General features: G+C 41.4%; 1 protein-coding gene across 4 annotated transcripts in view; it reads left to right on the top strand.

Annotated features, from left to right (window-relative positions):
* Positions 1 to 17,220, top strand: part of efr3a (EFR3 homolog A (S. cerevisiae)) — a 236,022-nt gene that overhangs the window by 155,628 nt on the left and 63,174 nt on the right. For all 4 annotated transcript variants that reach the window (XM_031810880.1, XM_020466614.2, XM_020466615.2 and 1 more), the window contains exons 9-11: positions 4,903 to 4,981; positions 6,634 to 6,769; positions 12,671 to 12,841. In XM_031810880.1, coding sequence (XP_031666740.1) covers positions 4,903 to 4,981; positions 6,634 to 6,769; positions 12,671 to 12,841 — 386 coding nt within the window. The remainder of the gene's footprint in view (positions 1 to 4,902; positions 4,982 to 6,633; positions 6,770 to 12,670; positions 12,842 to 17,220) is intronic.

The raw sequence follows: 17,220 nt of genomic DNA on the forward strand, positions 1-17,220 counted from the left end.
TGTCATGCTATCCAGGTCTGTGCCTAAACAGTTCGAGCTTCTACTTTTAAAAATCCACCTTTCCAGAAATATGTCTCTCACTGTTGCCGCTTGTTAGACTCCCCTCAGCTGCACCCTGGACACCATATGTGAATTAATATCCCCCATTTATCTTCAGAGTTTGTACTGTTAGGTGACATAAACTGGGATATGCTTAACATCCTGGCTGTTTTACAATCTAAGCTAGATACCCTCAATCTCACCCAAATTATCATGGAACCTACCATTCGAGCACCCTCATAGATATCATCCTGACCAACCTGCTCTCTAAATACACCTCTGCTGTCTTCAACCAGGATCTCAGCAATCACTGCCTCATTGCCTGCATCTGTAATGAGTCCGCGGTCAAATGACCACCCCTCATCACAGTCAAATGCTCTCTAAAAAAGATTCAGCGAGCAGGCTTTTCTAATCGACCTGGCCCGGGTATCCTGGAAAGATATTGACCTCATTCCGTCAGTAGAGGATGCCTGGTTATTCTTTGAAAGTGCTTTCCTCACCATCTTAAATAAGCATGCCCCATTCAAAAAATGTAGAACCAGGAACAGATATAGCCCTTGGTTCACTCCAGATCTGACTTCCCTTGACCAGCACAAAAACATCCTGTGGCGTACTGCATTAGCATCGAATAGCCCCCACGATATGCAACTTTTCAGGGAAGTTCTGAATCAATAGACACAGGCAGTTTGAAAAAGCTAGCCTTTGCTTTCCTAACAGAAATGTGCATCCTGTAGCACAAACTCAAAAAAGTTCTGGGACACTGTAAAGTCCATGGAGAATAAGACCACCTTCCCCCAGCTGCCCACTGCACTGAGGCTAGGAAACACTGTCACCACCAATAAATCTATGATAATCAAGAATTTCAATAAGCAGTTTTCTACGGCTGGCCATGCTTTCCACCTGGCTACCCCTACCCCGGTCAACAGCTCTGCACCCCCCAACTTGCACAAGCCTCCCCATTCCTCCTTCACCCAAATCCAGATAGCTGATGTTCTGAAAGAGCTGCAAAATCTGGACCCCTACAAATCAGATGGGCTAGACAATCTGGACCCTCTCTTTCTAAAATTATCCACCGCAATTGTTGCAACCTCTATTACTAGCCTGTTCAACCTGTCTTTCATATCATCTGAGATCCCCAAAGATTGGAAAGCTGCCATGGTTATCCCCCTCTTCAAAGGGGGAGACACTCTAGACCCAAACTGTTATAGACATATCTATCCTACCCTGCCTTTGTAAGGTCTTCGAAAGCCAAGTTAACAAACAGATCACCGACCATTTTGAATCCCACCGTACCTTCTCCACTATGCAATCTGGTTTCCGAGCTACTTCTCAGAGTTCAGTGTGTTAAATCGGAGAGCCAGTTGCCGAACTTCTGGCAGTCTCTATGGGGGTGCCACAGTGTTCAATTCTCGGGCCTACTCTTTTCTCTGTATATATCAATGATGTTGCTCTTGCGGCTGGATATTCTCTGAAACACCTCTATGACACCATTCTGTATAATTCTGACGCTTCTTTGGACACTGTGTTAACTAACCTCCAGACGAGCTTCAATGCCATACCTTCTGTGGTCTCCAACTGCTCTTAAATGCAAGTAAAACTACATGCATGCTCTTCAACCGATCGCTGCCCGCCCCTGCCCGCCCGCCTAGCATCACTACTCTGGACGGTTCTGACTTAGAATATGTGGACAACTACAAATACCTAGGTGTCTGTTTAGACTGTAAACTCTACTTCCAAACTCATATTAAGCATCTCCAATCCAAAATTAAATCTAGAATTGGCTTCCTATTTCTCAACAAAGCATCCCTTCACTCATGCTGCCAAACATACTCTCGTAAAAATGACTATCCTACCGATCCTTGACTTCGGCGATGTCATTTACAAAATAGCCTCCAACACTCTACTCAGCAAATTGGATGCAGTCTACTCAGCAAATTGGATGCAGTCTATCACAGTGCCACCCGTTTCGTCACCAAAGCCCCATATACGTTACCCACACATGCGACCTGTATGCTCTCGTTGGCTGGCCTTTGCTTCATAGTCGTCTTCAAACCCACTGGCTCGAGGTCATCTACAGTTGACGTCGGAAGTTCACATGCACCTTATCCAATTCTTGACATTTAATCCCATTAAAAATTCCCTGTCTTAGGTCAGTTAGGATCACCATTTTATTTGTGAAATGTCAGAATAATAGTACCTTGCAGCCTTGCATTACAATGAGAACAGTGGATGGATGCAGGCAGTGAGAAAAGACAACCTGCTCAAGTACTCCCTCTCTGTCCCAAATGCCAAGAAGGGCCAGCGTCACCTGGCTTAGGGTTTGGCCGTCATTGTAAATAATAATTTGTTCTTAACTGACTTGCCCTGTTACATAAATGTTAAATAAAAAAAGAAAGGGTTGACAATTCAGCCAGAGAAGACCAAACCCACCAACAGTAAGAGTTCTTTATATATTCTTTCTAGTGAAATGATATAAAAAAATATATTTTGTTAGTCTGCCAATATTATTGAAATGCCTGTTTATTATTTGTCTTTACAGACTACGCTACCAAAATAGTGAAAGCTGTGGTTTATCCCAGGATCCTGGAATCACCTCCACAACTCTCTAGCCAGTTTTAGCGTCCCACGAAGGACCAGTGATGGCGTACACTACTGTTCAAAAGTTTGGGGCCACTTAGAAATGTCCTTGTTTTTGAAAGAAAAGCAAAAAAAAACAATGTCCTTTAAAATAACATAAAATTGATCAGAAATGCAGTGTAGACAAACAGCAGATGTTTTTAAAAATCGAATATCTACATAGGTGCACAGAGGCCGATTATCAGCAACCATCCCTCCTGTGTTCCAATGGCACGTTGTGTTAGCCTTTTAAAATGCAAAACTTGGATTAGCTAACTGATTATTAGAAAACCCTTTTGAAATGATGTTAAACTGAAAACTGTTGTGAAAACTGTTGTTCTGATTAAAGAAGCAATACAACTGGCCTTCTTTAGACTAGTTGAGTATCTGGAGCATCAGCATTTGTGGGTTTGATTACAGGCTCAAAATGGCCAGAAACGAATAACTTTTTTCTGAAACTCGTCAGTCTATTCTTGTTCTGAGAAATGAAGGCTATTCCATGTGAGAAATTGCCAAGAAACTGAAGATGTCGTACAACGCTGTGTACTACTCCCTTCACAGAACAGCGCATAATGGCTCTAAGTCCTCAATAGGCAGCTTCATTAAATAGTACCCGCAAAACACCAGTCTCAACGTCAACAGTGAAGAGGTGACTGGCCTTCAAGACAGAGTTGCAAAGAAAAAGCCGTATCTCAGGCTGGCCAATAAAAATAAAAGATTAAGATGGGCAAAAGAACACAGACACTGGACAGAGGAACTCTCCCGGAGTCGCCTCTTCACTGTTGACATTGATACTGGTGTTTTGTGATCCACATTTTTTTCATGGGGCAGAGAGAAGATGTCGCATTCTTAAAGCTAATATCATGCAATTCTACACATTTTGCAATGTCTGATATGTTATACCAGGGGGGGGGGGCAATTTTGTGGGGTTGGGATCTGCAACATGTATTGACTCTGTTCTTAGTCCGGATCCGGCCCGTGGTCCACCTGTTCAGTATGTGGCAAATAGGCCATACAATCGGTACAGTTCATTGAGCATTAGTCTTCCGAGCTTTGTGAGTAGCCATCTTGATAGGGGCCAGGAAGTGACCAGGACATGTTGACGTCACTGGTCGGCCATATTAGGTGAGGCCCATATAAGGTATTGGGAGCGATTTTATGGCATGAATACCTAAGACACTTAACCTACACCAAAGGGCCATGTTTTTCTCTGTATAACATGAGAATCCTCTGTGGTTATCAGTGTAATTGTAGCGTGACACAGTGTAAAGGAGACTGAAGCCCCAGCAGCAGTGTTGTATACAGTAGAACCTCAAAGATGTAAACCTAAGTTACAGACTGACCAATCGACCGAATAGATGCAGTTGAACTGGGTCTTTAGAAAACACGGAATTTCAAACAACCTCCATTCCTGACGTGTTCGTATCTCTGAGATTCCAGTATTTATGTGCCTGTGTCTTTATCCTCGTGTCCACCCTATACGTCTACGGATTCAGCTGTCTCTGATGTGAATTTACTATTTTATTTCTTCCCTTCACACCCCTTTCATCTCTCTCTTCTCTTCTCTCCTCTCTTTGTCCTCTCCTCACCTCTCTCATCCCTTTAATTTCTAATTTTTACACTTCTGTCTCACTGAGGAAGCAGTGAAAGCAAACCCAGTCTATGCAGTCTGTTTGATGGCAAAACTCTCCCTCGCGCTCTCCTTTTCCTCCGGATTCTCTCTCTCTCTCTCTCACTCACTCACTCACTCACTCACTCACTCACTCACTCACTCACTCACTCACTCACTCACACACACACACACACACACACACACACACACACACACACACACACACACACACACTAGCATACTATTTAGAATGAAGCAATGTATTCAAAGTGGTACAATAGTACGTACACTGGAATGTAGCTCATAGGGCTCTGTTCAGGAGGGTAAAACATTACACATATAAGCATGACATAACATAGAACATTAGGAAAGTATCCCAAGCCCTGTCCAGGGGGTGTATTTGGACAGCAAGCTGCCTCACACTACATAAACAGGAGATTGGGCAGGAACCTATAAGCCATTTTGACTCAAATAAGGCCATAATAAAAGTTGTAGTGCCTGAAATATATGAATGCATTTTTCACGTAATGTATCGTGTTAATCTATTCTCAACAACTTAGTTTGTTGTCCCATTTGTTATGTGCAGTACTATAATGTCATTGAAATGTGTTTCCTTTGTGTTCTTCCCTCTCCAGTCATCTGGACAACCACCGGCTATGGGAGCCCAACGAGTTTGCTGTTTCCTGTTTCCGGATCATCATGTACTCCATACAGGTGGGTTCTCCAGTCATAGCATTTTAGTGTATTGTGAAACACTTAACCTATTGGGAGACACTTAAATGGCATCTTAATTGGTTAGTTAAATTTGTTGACGTTTTACGTCATTGTCTACTTAGTGTGGTGTCGAATTTGGATTGTGGCTCTCTTGCTTTACTTTACAGTTGTTAGTTAAAACTCCCTTCATTGTCCCCCTCAATGGAATCAGAATCTGTCTCTGTCTATTCATACGTTAGTCTCACGTGATCTTAGACACCACTCCCCAGTGGGATCGGTGAGAGCACTCGAGCAAATTGGAGGTGTGTCTGTATTCAGGTAGTTCTGCATGAGAGCGAACTTCCTGAAGGAGAAGGGAAGTGTTGGGTTTGGTTCACTCTTCTGCATGTTATCGCTTTTTGATTTGTGAGAACAAGCTATTCCCACAAACTCTGACTAGATTATACACACACACATACATACACACACACACACACATGGATATGTTAGCCTACTGCAGTATTCAAGCTTCAGTAACTACATTTCACAACAGCAACACTCATATTAACCCCATATTAAACACACCAACTTACCTCAATCTTCCTAGTGCACATACAGTATATCATATACCCACACCTCTTGGTTCATATACATCCCTCACTCACTCATTCACTTACAGACAGAGACACTATCCTCGTCTAACCCAAGGGACACCCCTAGATCTCTCACTCCCCCCTCAGATGTGTCTGGCTCTCCTCTTCCTTTTCCGTTGTTCTTTTAATTGGCCCGCCGGCACGGAGTCCCCAGGTGGCCCTAGGTGGCTTTGCCAGATAAGAGACGATCGATGAGGCTCAGGGCGAGGTGTGTCGTGTTTTTAAGAGCTTTGTTTGAGCAGTGCTCAGGGTCAGCCCTAATCCTAGTCTGGGTTTTAGTGTCTTGGCTAGATGAGACTGTGTCTGGTCTGTCTGAAAGAGAGAGAAATTGTTTATCTATCGGCAAGATAAACTCTGTACATCTGTCATAATATAATACCATATATATGCCTTTTATCCAAGGTCAGTAAGTCATGTCTGCATATATTTTACGTATGGGTGGTCCCGGAAATCGAACCCACAATTCTGGCGTTTCAAGCGCCATGCTCTACCCAGCTGAGCTACAGACGATCTGTCTATTTGCCTGTCCGCCAGTCTTTGTTTTTGTCTGTGTTGGTCTTTGTCAGTCTGTCTTTGTGAATCTGTCCGTCCACCTGTCTGTTCACTCAATAGCAGGAGAGAACATCCCAACACCTTTGTCTCTGAGTGAAACAGTATGTCTGTTCGTCCATCCACCTGTCTGTTTTCGGATGTAGTGGGGACATTGATTGTTGCTGATTGTTTTAGTGTTTGGAAACAAGGAAATAAAAAAGGACAAATTAAGTACATGTGTTCATAAAGGTAAATGTACATTGTGTTGAACTCAACAGATTAGACCGACTGTTTCCCCAAACCTCCCAAACCCCACCCCTGCCATTGTGCCCTTGAGCAAGACACGAACCTCTAAATTTGCTCCAGGGGTGCTGCAGTAGCTAACCCTAGTTTCCAAACTGTGTGTGTGTGTGTGTGTGTGCATCGACCTTAAAGTATTTTTATCTTCACCTCCCTCCCTCTTTCATTCTCTCCCACTGTCTTTCCCAGGCCCAACACTCCCACCACGTCATCCAGCAGGTCCTGGGCCACCTGGACACGCACAACAAGAACACCCCTCGCATGAGGGCCGGCATCGTGCAGGTCCTTCTCGAGACGGTCGCCATAGCAGCCAAAGGCTCCGTCGGTGAGTTGGCTTGGGAAGTGCCTCTAGTGACTCAACAGACTGCGTCCCAAATGGCACCCTATTCCATTTGCAGTGCATTACTTTTGACAGGGCCCATAGATTTCTGGTCAACATTTGTGCACTATATAGGGAACAGGGTGTCATTTGGGACACACACATGATGTGGTCTGTCAGATGAGTCACAGGTACATAAGCTCTATGGATGGATAGGTAGATTGGTTTAGAGATGGATAGGGTATAACTGATTATAAACACCTGAGGATCTGTTGACATGACAGATTGATGGCTCAGGGTGAAATTTTCATCTAGATCAGCCTTTCTCAAACCCAGTTCTGCGGAGGAATGCCTTGAGGTCCGCGGCATATTCCTCATGACAAAGTCCTACTGATTGCGCATGATTGTCTCAATCCACTGAATACGCCTCTTAGTTCATAGAACCGCGGTTATGTGAGTAACCTCCGATCTCTGCTTACCGGTCGTGACAAACTGAGCAATTTCTGACTCCTTCCTACAGATTTGGCTCGAACTTTATTATGACCCCATTCCTGAAAGCTACGACTCCCATGAACATGTCTTCTGTTCCCCTCCAAGCCATTCCAGGCACGTTAGAAGGGACTGGTGATAATATAATTTGAATGCAATGCAGGATCTTTTCTACACACACACACACAATTAGTACCTGATGAACTTTACCTGAACTTCCCGATACCTTTCTAATGCATTTCAGCTACGACAAAACAGGCTCCTTCAAATTGAAATTTGGCCTACCGGATTTGAAGTATCTTTGTCTGTTATTTATATGTATTGAAATAATGACAGCAAGGGCAAATTCTAAAGTTTCATTATGATATATATTTTATTACATATTTGTTTCTGATTAAGATCACTGTATTGGTCAATTGCACACAATGTCCAACTGAAATTAGACTACCGCTTTTAACCCAAAAGACATGTACAGGTTTTAGAGAGGTTTGGGGGTTTGCCACACAGGGTGACCGGCGAGCTGTTGTTGTGGGGATTAAGTGCTCAAGGTCACAACAGCAGGCAATGGCATCTAGAATTTGATACCAGCAACCTTCCAGTTGCCAGCTGACTTCCCAACAAATGTTTTCCCGTCAGACCCTGGGATTCGAACTGGCAACCCTCCCGTTGCTGGCTCGCCTCTCTAATGTCTCGGCTGCCTGCCACCCCCAGCTGATCCTAGAATAAAATAGCTTGATGGTCCATATTGTTTCTATCTTAAACAATTCTATATGTTAGGAGATATCATAGGGAAAACACCTACAAAAATGTGTGTTTTTAATAAAAAAGCAATTGTCAATCATTTTTGGCCAAGAGCCCTCAGAAGAAGAATGGATACCCATTCATTTAAGGTGCTCCAAAGCTATTTACTTTCATTCTTTATATAATTTATCTTTGTTCCATAGTATAGTTTATTTTAGTTCACTTTATTCAAATAATTTTTCAATGCAGCTAGCCATTCCTTTTTGGCTCCTTTCTCAACCATACCATTTTTGAATTCCTTATCAATCCACTTGGATTTAACTGTTTTTAGTCATTTTCTTAATCAGTGCTTGCTTATTAGTAACGGGAATGCCTTGGCACAAAAACGTTTGAGAAACGCTAATCTAGATGTAGGCAATGGATGGGTCTATGGGTAGATGGATGAATAGGAAATTATTTGACAATGATTTTTTTGTTGATGGTGACAACTGCTTGGTTAAGCTGTCAACTCGCAACTTTACTGTTGTGACAGTATGTAGCTTTATTGTCAGTATGATAGCTACAAGCTAGCCATTTAACTTTTTTGGGTAATGCTACTGTAATGATGGGAGACAAAATACTGTCAATAAATCCTTGATTTAATAGTAGATGTTCAGTTTGGAGAGGAAGACTAGAAGCAGGAAGATACTTTGATCGCATGTTTATTTAAACCCAATGATTTGGCCCTCTTTTTCCCTCCCAATAAACCGCTCTCTCGACAGGACTGACCCGTTCCAACAAACATACATATGACAGTGCATACACTGTTAACCCAAACTCCCAAACCTCATCCCCACCAAATCTCTGGTTAGGTATGTTCAGGCTGCAGGGGGCTCCATAGCTGGAGGTAGAAGGGGGCCCCTAACCACAGATCTATGATCATCCTAACCTTGACCATCATTTTTCTTTTTATCTGGCCCTGGACCAGTGGTTATGGGCAACTTCTATGAACACCATATCCTAACCAAACTTCAACCCATCCAAGCTATATTTTGGACAAACACTTTTTAAATTCCATAGATACAGTATAACATACGGTGTGTGCTCTGGTTTGGTTTGGTCTTAAAGCCACACTTTGTACCTTTCAAGTTTGGTCACTGCTGTTGTTTGTAAATGGGGTGGGTCTTGGTAGATCTAACTGCGCCTCTTAGTTATTTGAACTATGTGGCAACTTCACCTACCTCCCACATCATCTGTTTACTGGTGCAGAATATTTGACTGGAATTGAATGTGACCCATTTTGTCTTTACCTGCATTGGTGGAAGTTTGGATTTGGTGTCTCTTGTTGTGGTACTGTGTAAATGGTGTAAATTACTATGCCAACTCCCTCCACCCCTGTGCTAAACTGTGTATCAATTATATGGTATTTTGTAGTTTTTCCTGTTGTGATTCTTTATGTGATATATTGGGGGGCACAGTGACATTAGTAGTGTTAAAAATGTAATGTATTAACTGCTTGTAGTCCTTTCTATACAATTTTGTTTTTATAATATGAGAAAATCATTTTGCTTAATCCACTATAACAAACTGAGCATGGTTTACTTGTATCATTACCCAGTCCTGTGTGGCCCAGTTAGGAGGAGCATGGCACAAGCAATGCCAAGGTTGTGGGTTTAGTTCCTGCAGGGATCACATAGACTGACTATACCAAACAGTAGGAACATCTTCCAAATATTAAGTTGCATCCCCCTACCCCGCCCTGTTGCCCTCAGAACAGGGATGCTGGCCCATGTTGACTACAATGCTTCCCACAGTTGTGTCAAGTTGGCTGGATGTCCTTCGGTTGGTAGACCATTCTTGATACACATGGGAAACTGTTGAATGTGAAAAACCCAGAAGCATGGCATTTCTTGACACAAATCGGTGCAACTGGCACCTACTACCATACCCCGTTCAAAGGCACTTCAATAGTTTGTCTTACCCATTCCCGCTCTGAATGGCACACATACACAATATATGTCTCAATTGTCTCAAAGCTTAAAAATCCTACTATAACTTGGCTCCTCCTCTTCATCTAGACTGATTTGAAGTGGATTTTAACAGGTGACCTCAATAAGGGATCATAGCTTTCACCTGGTCGGTCAGCCATGGAAAGAGCAGGTGTTCTTAATGTTTTGTATACGAAGTGTATGTGTGCACTCACTGTACTGTAAGTCACTTTGTAAAAAAGTGTGTGCTAAATGGCATATAATAATATAGACACACATCCCCATTTAAAATGAGTTTACCATCTAAAGAGACACGAGGGAGTCTTTTTGCTTTTGAGACCAAATTAGAGGTATAACACCCAATGGCCTAATGAATCAGGGGAGGCGTACCAGTCCAACTAGTTGCGTGCTCTGACTTAGGGTCATAACTCAGCCAAGTAGGTTTGGTTTTCTATGGAAAATGCTAAATCCGACATGCTCAAATTCTGTCAGTAAGACTTCGTTGCTGTTGCCAAGGGTTAATCTGACTTGAATGAAAAAGACAGCCAGCACTTGCAAATAAAGTGTATATTTGAGTTATTGACATAAGCAGTCAGTCTGACGGCTGAGTATGATACATTTTTTTAAATACTTAATTTGCAAGTGCTGGTCATATTTCAGTCAAGTTGTCTGTCTATGGATCATTAGGCTTAGGACCATTGTGCTTCTTGACTCACAAAATGGTGAAATGTCAAGACTGGTCCACGTCCCACATCATCTTGTGATATGCCTCAACCCTAAATAAATGGGAAATAGCACAGTCTAATTTCCTATTTCATGGGGTCTTTTTATACACTGGTGATGTTTGTAATGTATGTACAGTATAGGATATGTTAGCCTGGTGGAACCAGCTTGATACTGCATTCAGCATTCTAATTTACTTGGTAAATGGTGAACGTAGCCATCAGGCTGGTGACAGTACCAGTCAAAGGGTTGGACACACCTACTCATTCAAGGATTTTTCTTTATTTACACTATTTTCTACATTGTAGAATAATAGTGAAGGCATCAACACTATGAAATAACACATATGGAAACATGTATTAACCAAATAAAGTGTTAAACAATTCAATGTAATTTATATTTGAGATTGTTAAAAGTAGCCACCCTTTGCTTTGATGACAGCTTTGCACACTCTTGGCATTCTCTCAACCAGCTTCACCTTGGAAGGTTTTTCCAACAGTCTGGATGGAGTTCCCACAAGTACAGAGCACTTGTGGGCTGCTTTTCCTTCACTCTGCAGTCCAACTCATCCCAAACCATCTCAATTGGGTTGAGGTCGGGTGATTGTGGAGGCCAGGTCATCTGATGCAACACTCCATCACTCTCCTTCTTGGTCAAATAGCCCTTACACACCCTGGAGGTGTGTTTTTGGGTCCTAGTCCTGTTGAAAAACAAATTATAGTCCCACTAAGCGCAAATCAGATGGGATGGCATATCGCAACAGAATTCTGTCATAGCCTTTCTGGTTAAGTGTGCCTTTAATTCTAAATAAATCACAGACAGTGTCACCAGCAAAGCACCATCACACCACCTCCTCCATGCTTCACGGTGGGAACCACACATGCGGAGATCATCCGTTCACCTAATTTGTGTGTCACAAAGACACGGCGGTTGGAACCAACAGTCTCAAATGTGTGGTTTCTTAGCAGCAATTTGACCATGAAGGCCTGATTTCACACAGTCTCCTCTGAACAGTTGATGTTGATGTGTCTGTTACTTGAATTCTGTGAAGCATTTTTTGGGGCTGCAATCTGAGGTGCAGTTAACTCTAATGAAACTTATCCTCTGCTGTAGAAGTAACTCTGGGTCTTCCTTTCCTGTGGCGGTCCTCATGAGAGCCAGTTTCATCATATCTCTTGATTGTTTTTGCGATTGCACTTGAAGAAACCTTCAACGTTTTAGAAATTTTCCGGATTGACTGGCCTTCATGTCTTAAAGTAATGATGGACTGTCGTTTCTCTTAGCTTATTTGAGCTGTTCTTGCCATAATATGGACTTGGTAACAGACCATATTCTCTATACCCCTACCTTGTCACATCACAAATTATTGTCTCAAATGCATTAAGTAGGAAAGAAATTCCACCAATTAACTTTTAACAAGGCACACCTGTTTATTGAAATCCATTCCAGGTGACGACCTCATGAAGCTGGTTGAGAGAATGCTAAGAGTGTGCAAAGCTGTCAAGGCAAAGGGTGGCTACTTTGAAAAATGTTAAACAAGTCAAAATATATTTTATATCTTTTTGGTTACTACTTGATTCTATGTGTGCGATTTTGAAGTTTTGATGTCTTCACTATTATTCTACAACGTAGAAAATAGTCAAAATAAAGTAGGTGTGTCCAAACTTTTGACTGGTACTGTATATATATATTACTGTACTATGGTGGCGTATATACCCTGGTGATGTTTTATTGTATTGTGCTAGAACATGGAGTGTAGTATTCCTTGGTGATTGTATAGTTTTAAAAGCTTTTATATGTGATAATAGAATCCAATAGTCTTTGGTGACCAGATGGTGTGTTGATCGCAGTCCCTAACTGTGTGTGTGTGCCTCTGTGTGTGCTTGCTTGTATGTTTGTGTGTCTGCATGTTTGTGTGTCTGCGAGTCTTTGTGTGGGTGCTTGCCTGTGTGCGTCTGTGTGCTTGTGTGTGTATGTGTATCATCAGGCCCTACGGTACTGGAGGTGTTCAACACCCTGCTCAAGCACCTGCGGATGAGTGTGGACTTTGAGCTGGGTGAGAACTCCAGACGGAACTCTGGCGCCAGTGTGTCCTCGTCCGGACGGGTCAAGGAGAGCGAGGAGCGCATTGTCCAGAACGCCATCATCCAGACAATCGGTTAGTTTCCCTAAACATGCCTGTTGCATTTGTTTTTTTTGGTTCCCCATTAGCTGTTAGTCATGACAGCTACTCTTCCTAGGGTCCACACAAAAGATTCATATTCCCATTTAATTTTTTTATTTAACTTTTATTTCACATTTATTTGTGTATTTATTTGATTTAACTAGGCAAGTCAGTTAAGAACAAATTTTTATTTAAAATGACGGCCAAACCCTAACGACGCTGGGCCAATTGTGCGCCGCCCTATAAGACTCCCAATCACGGCCGGTTGTGATACAGCCTGGAATCAAACCAGGGTCTGTAGTGATGCCTCTTGCACTGAGATGCAGTGCCTTAGACTGCTGTGCCACTCAGGAGCAGCGGTCTAAGGTCTTTCATGGCATGCCAAATTTCATGTATCTGATTCAACACGTTTCCTGTTGCGTCATGCTGGTGGCAGAGTCAGGATTTTGCTGAAGCAGTATGAGCCCATGGCCCCATTCTGACTGGTGTTAATCGTACAGGCTGGTGGCTGTGGTGTAATGATGTGGGGAATTTTTTCCTAGCACATGTTCGGTCCCTTGATACCAACTGAGCAACATCAATGCCCCAAAGAATTCAGGCTATTCTGAGGGGTCGAACTCGGTACTAGATTGGTGTACGTAATTAACTGGCCACTGAGTGTATATTTCAAATAACACTATCAGTTTCATTAGTTTATGTTACTGTAGGCTATATGTAAAAACAAAATACCACAAACTTCAAAATTCTAATGTTCAATACATTTTATTTGTGGAGTGCCTTTGTTACAACTATAAGACTTTTGCCACATTTAGTTGTGTTACAAAGTGGGATTAAAATGGATTTTGTCATTTTTTTGTCAACAATCTCTGCTGAAGTGTAAGACATTTTTTAAACTTTTTTTAAAAAGTCGAAAAAGATTTTAAATATTCAATCCCCTGAGTGAATATATTTTAGAATCCCCTTTGGCAGAGATTACAGCTGTGAGTCTTTTGGGGTAAAGGCGTCCACATGCTTCCCTTCCGAAACAACATTTTTTGACGTTTTGGTCTTCGGCAAGGGTGTTTTCAGCTGTTCATGCACATACGTCTTTTTCTTGAGGCAAGTTGAAATCGGTAGCCAAAGTCTATGCCCCTTCGTTGGTGAATGGTCAACCGTAGGGATTCTTCAATTAAGTGTTTGTTGTCATTCAGCGAGATAAGACTCGTTTTCATGCACATTTTTTCACTTGAGAAATACTGCACCAAACAAATTAGAATTTGCGTGACTAACATCTCCTCTGCAAAAACATCTAAATGATTGACAGAGTTATATTAGATTATTTCTGACTATTCCGGATAAGATGTCTCAAGATGGACAAACAGTACTATTGCCATTTTTCAAGCAAAGGTCTTTTAAGGGTGTATGCGAGCACACTCGTTCGGTTTGGCAAGGCGAACCGAAGCATGCTGGTGCCTTCAGTCTCAGAGCTTTCCACAACTGGATTGTGCAAAATTTGCCCATTTTATTATTTAAAAAATTATTCAAGCTCTGTCAAATTGTTTGTTGATCTTTGCTAGACAACTATCTTCAGGTCATAGATTTTCAAGTAGATTTAAGTCAAAACTGTAACTCGGCCACTCAGGAACATTCACTGCTTTCTGGGTAAGCAACTCCAGTGTAGATTTGGCCTTGTGTTTTAGGTTATTGTCCTGCTGAAAGGTGAACTAATCTCCCAGTGTCTGGTGGAAAGCAGACTAAACCAGGTTTTCCTCTACGATTTTGCCTGTGCTTAGCTCTATTCTGACTTTTCTATCCTGAAAAACTCCCCAGTCCTTAATGATTACAAGCATAACCATAACATGATGCAGCAACCACCATGCTTGACAATATGGAGAGTGGTACTCAGTAATGTATTGGATTGGATTTGCCCCAAACATAACATTTTGTATTCAGGACAAAAAGTGAATTGCTTTGCCACATTTCTGGCAGTATTACTTTAGTGCCTTGCTGCAATCAAGGATGCTTGTTTTGGAATATTTTCATTCTGTAAAGGCTTTTTTTCACTCTGTCAATTAGGTTAGTATTGTGGAGTAACTACAATGTTTATCCATCTTCAGTTATTTCCCATCACAGCCATTGAACTTTGTAACTGTTTTAAAGTCACCATTGGCCTCACGTTGAAATCTCTGAGTGCTTTCCTTCCTCTCCGGCTATTGAGTTAGGAAAGACGCCTGTATCTTTATAGTGACTGGGTGTATTCAACATGTAATTTGACTTCAGCATAATCAAAGAGATTCAATGTCAGATTTATTTTTTTAGTAGGCGCTCTTTGCATTGGAAAACCTCCGTTTTTTGTGGCTGAATCGGTGTTGGAAATTCACTGCTCAACTGAGGGACCTTACAGATCATTTTGTGTGTCGGGTACAGAGATGAGGTAGTCATTAAAAAAAAACATGTTAAACAGAGTTCATGCAACTTATTATATGACTTGTTAAGCACATTTTTACTCCTGAACTTATTTAGGCTTGCCATAACAAAGGGGTTTAATACTTCGACTCAAGACATTTCAGCTTTTCATTTTAATAAATTTGTTTAAAATAGTTACTCTTTTACATGACAGGGCATTGGGTGTAGGCCAGTGACAAAAATATCTACATTTATTCCATTTTAAATTCAGGCTGCAACACAATTTTGGGGGGCAAAGTTAAGGGGTTTGAATACGTTCTGAAGGCACCGTATGTGTTGGAACACTGTAACAGCTTCTTCTTACAACAACAAAATAAAAATACCCCAACCACCAAGACACACGGTCAGCAACACATGATGAAAACATCAGTAGCCTAAACATCACTATAAGCACCAAGTGTGCTTTATAAATAGTGAAAATTGGCACAAAAGCAATAATGGCATTATAATGAATATAAGTGTTTATGACAGCAGTCAAAAATTGTCAATTATTGTCAGCTTGTGCTTACATGTTTTTTTTTCCGCTTAGGTCTCGGAGGTGTAGGTTCAGGCTGATGCTCAGAATCAGAAGAATTAATCATCAGAGATGTCATGATTCATTTCTTCCGTCGGAGTCGTTTTCTTTCAGATTTTGTAGCAACGCTAACGCAGCATGTGCGTTCATTCGTCTTGGTCTTCTTGCCATTGTAAATAATGCACGCTCTCACTGTGTACTCCAAGTAGGCCTGAGTAGACTGATTGGACTCCTTGGATTCGGTGGACTGATATAGGGTACATACCGTTTTGAGATTATAATTAGAATAGATTAATACAATAGAATGGCCCGCCTTGTTCTCGGGTGATTATCAACTGGGCATGGCACCTTCAACTATTGGGAGAAGGAGGGGTAATGGGGAAAATCATTAAAAAAAGGACATGCCCTCCTAAAACTGGATATAACTTCAGTTCTTTTTGTGATATTAAGATTCTAACAACGTGTGTGCTATAAACGTATTTAGGAAAAGTCAAGGACAGCGGGGGGAATGACTATGGCAGAGTAATACATTTTTTTTAAATTCATGAGCAGTCCAAATGACTGATTTATGCACTTCTAGTGTTAAAGCCACAGTCTGCAATATTTCCAGTTTTTCTATGGTCAATTGGTAATATCTATATAATAATATGCTAAGCCTTGTAAACTGAGGGAGGATCTCCACCTAAAAAAATGCACAGCTTTTCTTCATTTTAGGCTCAAAAGAAGCTCGTCGTCCTCTTACAGTATATCTGTCTTTATCCCGCTCTGTTTTGTATTATACAGGGCTGTCAAACTGTATATATTTTTTTTAATCAAGCACATTCAGATGTAATTAAACTAATTTAAAGGGCAATTCCATGATTTTTCAACCTCGTTATCATAAACTCCCGCACAATACCAGTGTTAACTATATTTTTTTCTACAAAATGTAAAGTTCTACCAAAGACATGAATAAATAGTGATTATCAAACATGAGATTCACAGTGACGTGGGAAGCATGAAACTCGTTGCAGGTTTTGAATGTTTTTCCTACTTTTAATCCTACCCTGTAATGCCACAGAGAATTCATCTTTAACCACAGATTATTACAACGCACCATTGTCACTTATGTAGACCCTGGTATGGTGCTGGAGATAATGAATATGAGGTTGAAAAGTGGAAGAATTACCCTTTTTTAAGTTTTTTTTTTTCATACAAAAAACCTTCCAAGAATATTGGCGTCCTGATTTTGTCCAAAGTAATGGTTAGCAAAACAAGACATTTGATCAAACACTCTTTAGCTGTATACAGTGCCTTGCGAAAGTATTCGGCCCCCTTGAACTCTGCGACCTTTTGCCACATTTCAGGCTTCAAACATAAAGATATAAAACTGTATTTTTTTGTGAAGAATCAACAACAAGTGGGACACAATCAT

This window comes from Oncorhynchus kisutch, linkage group LG30 (genome assembly GCF_002021735.2).
Source record: "Oncorhynchus kisutch isolate 150728-3 linkage group LG30, Okis_V2, whole genome shotgun sequence".
NCBI classification, from domain to species: Eukaryota; Metazoa; Chordata; class Actinopteri; order Salmoniformes; family Salmonidae; genus Oncorhynchus; species Oncorhynchus kisutch.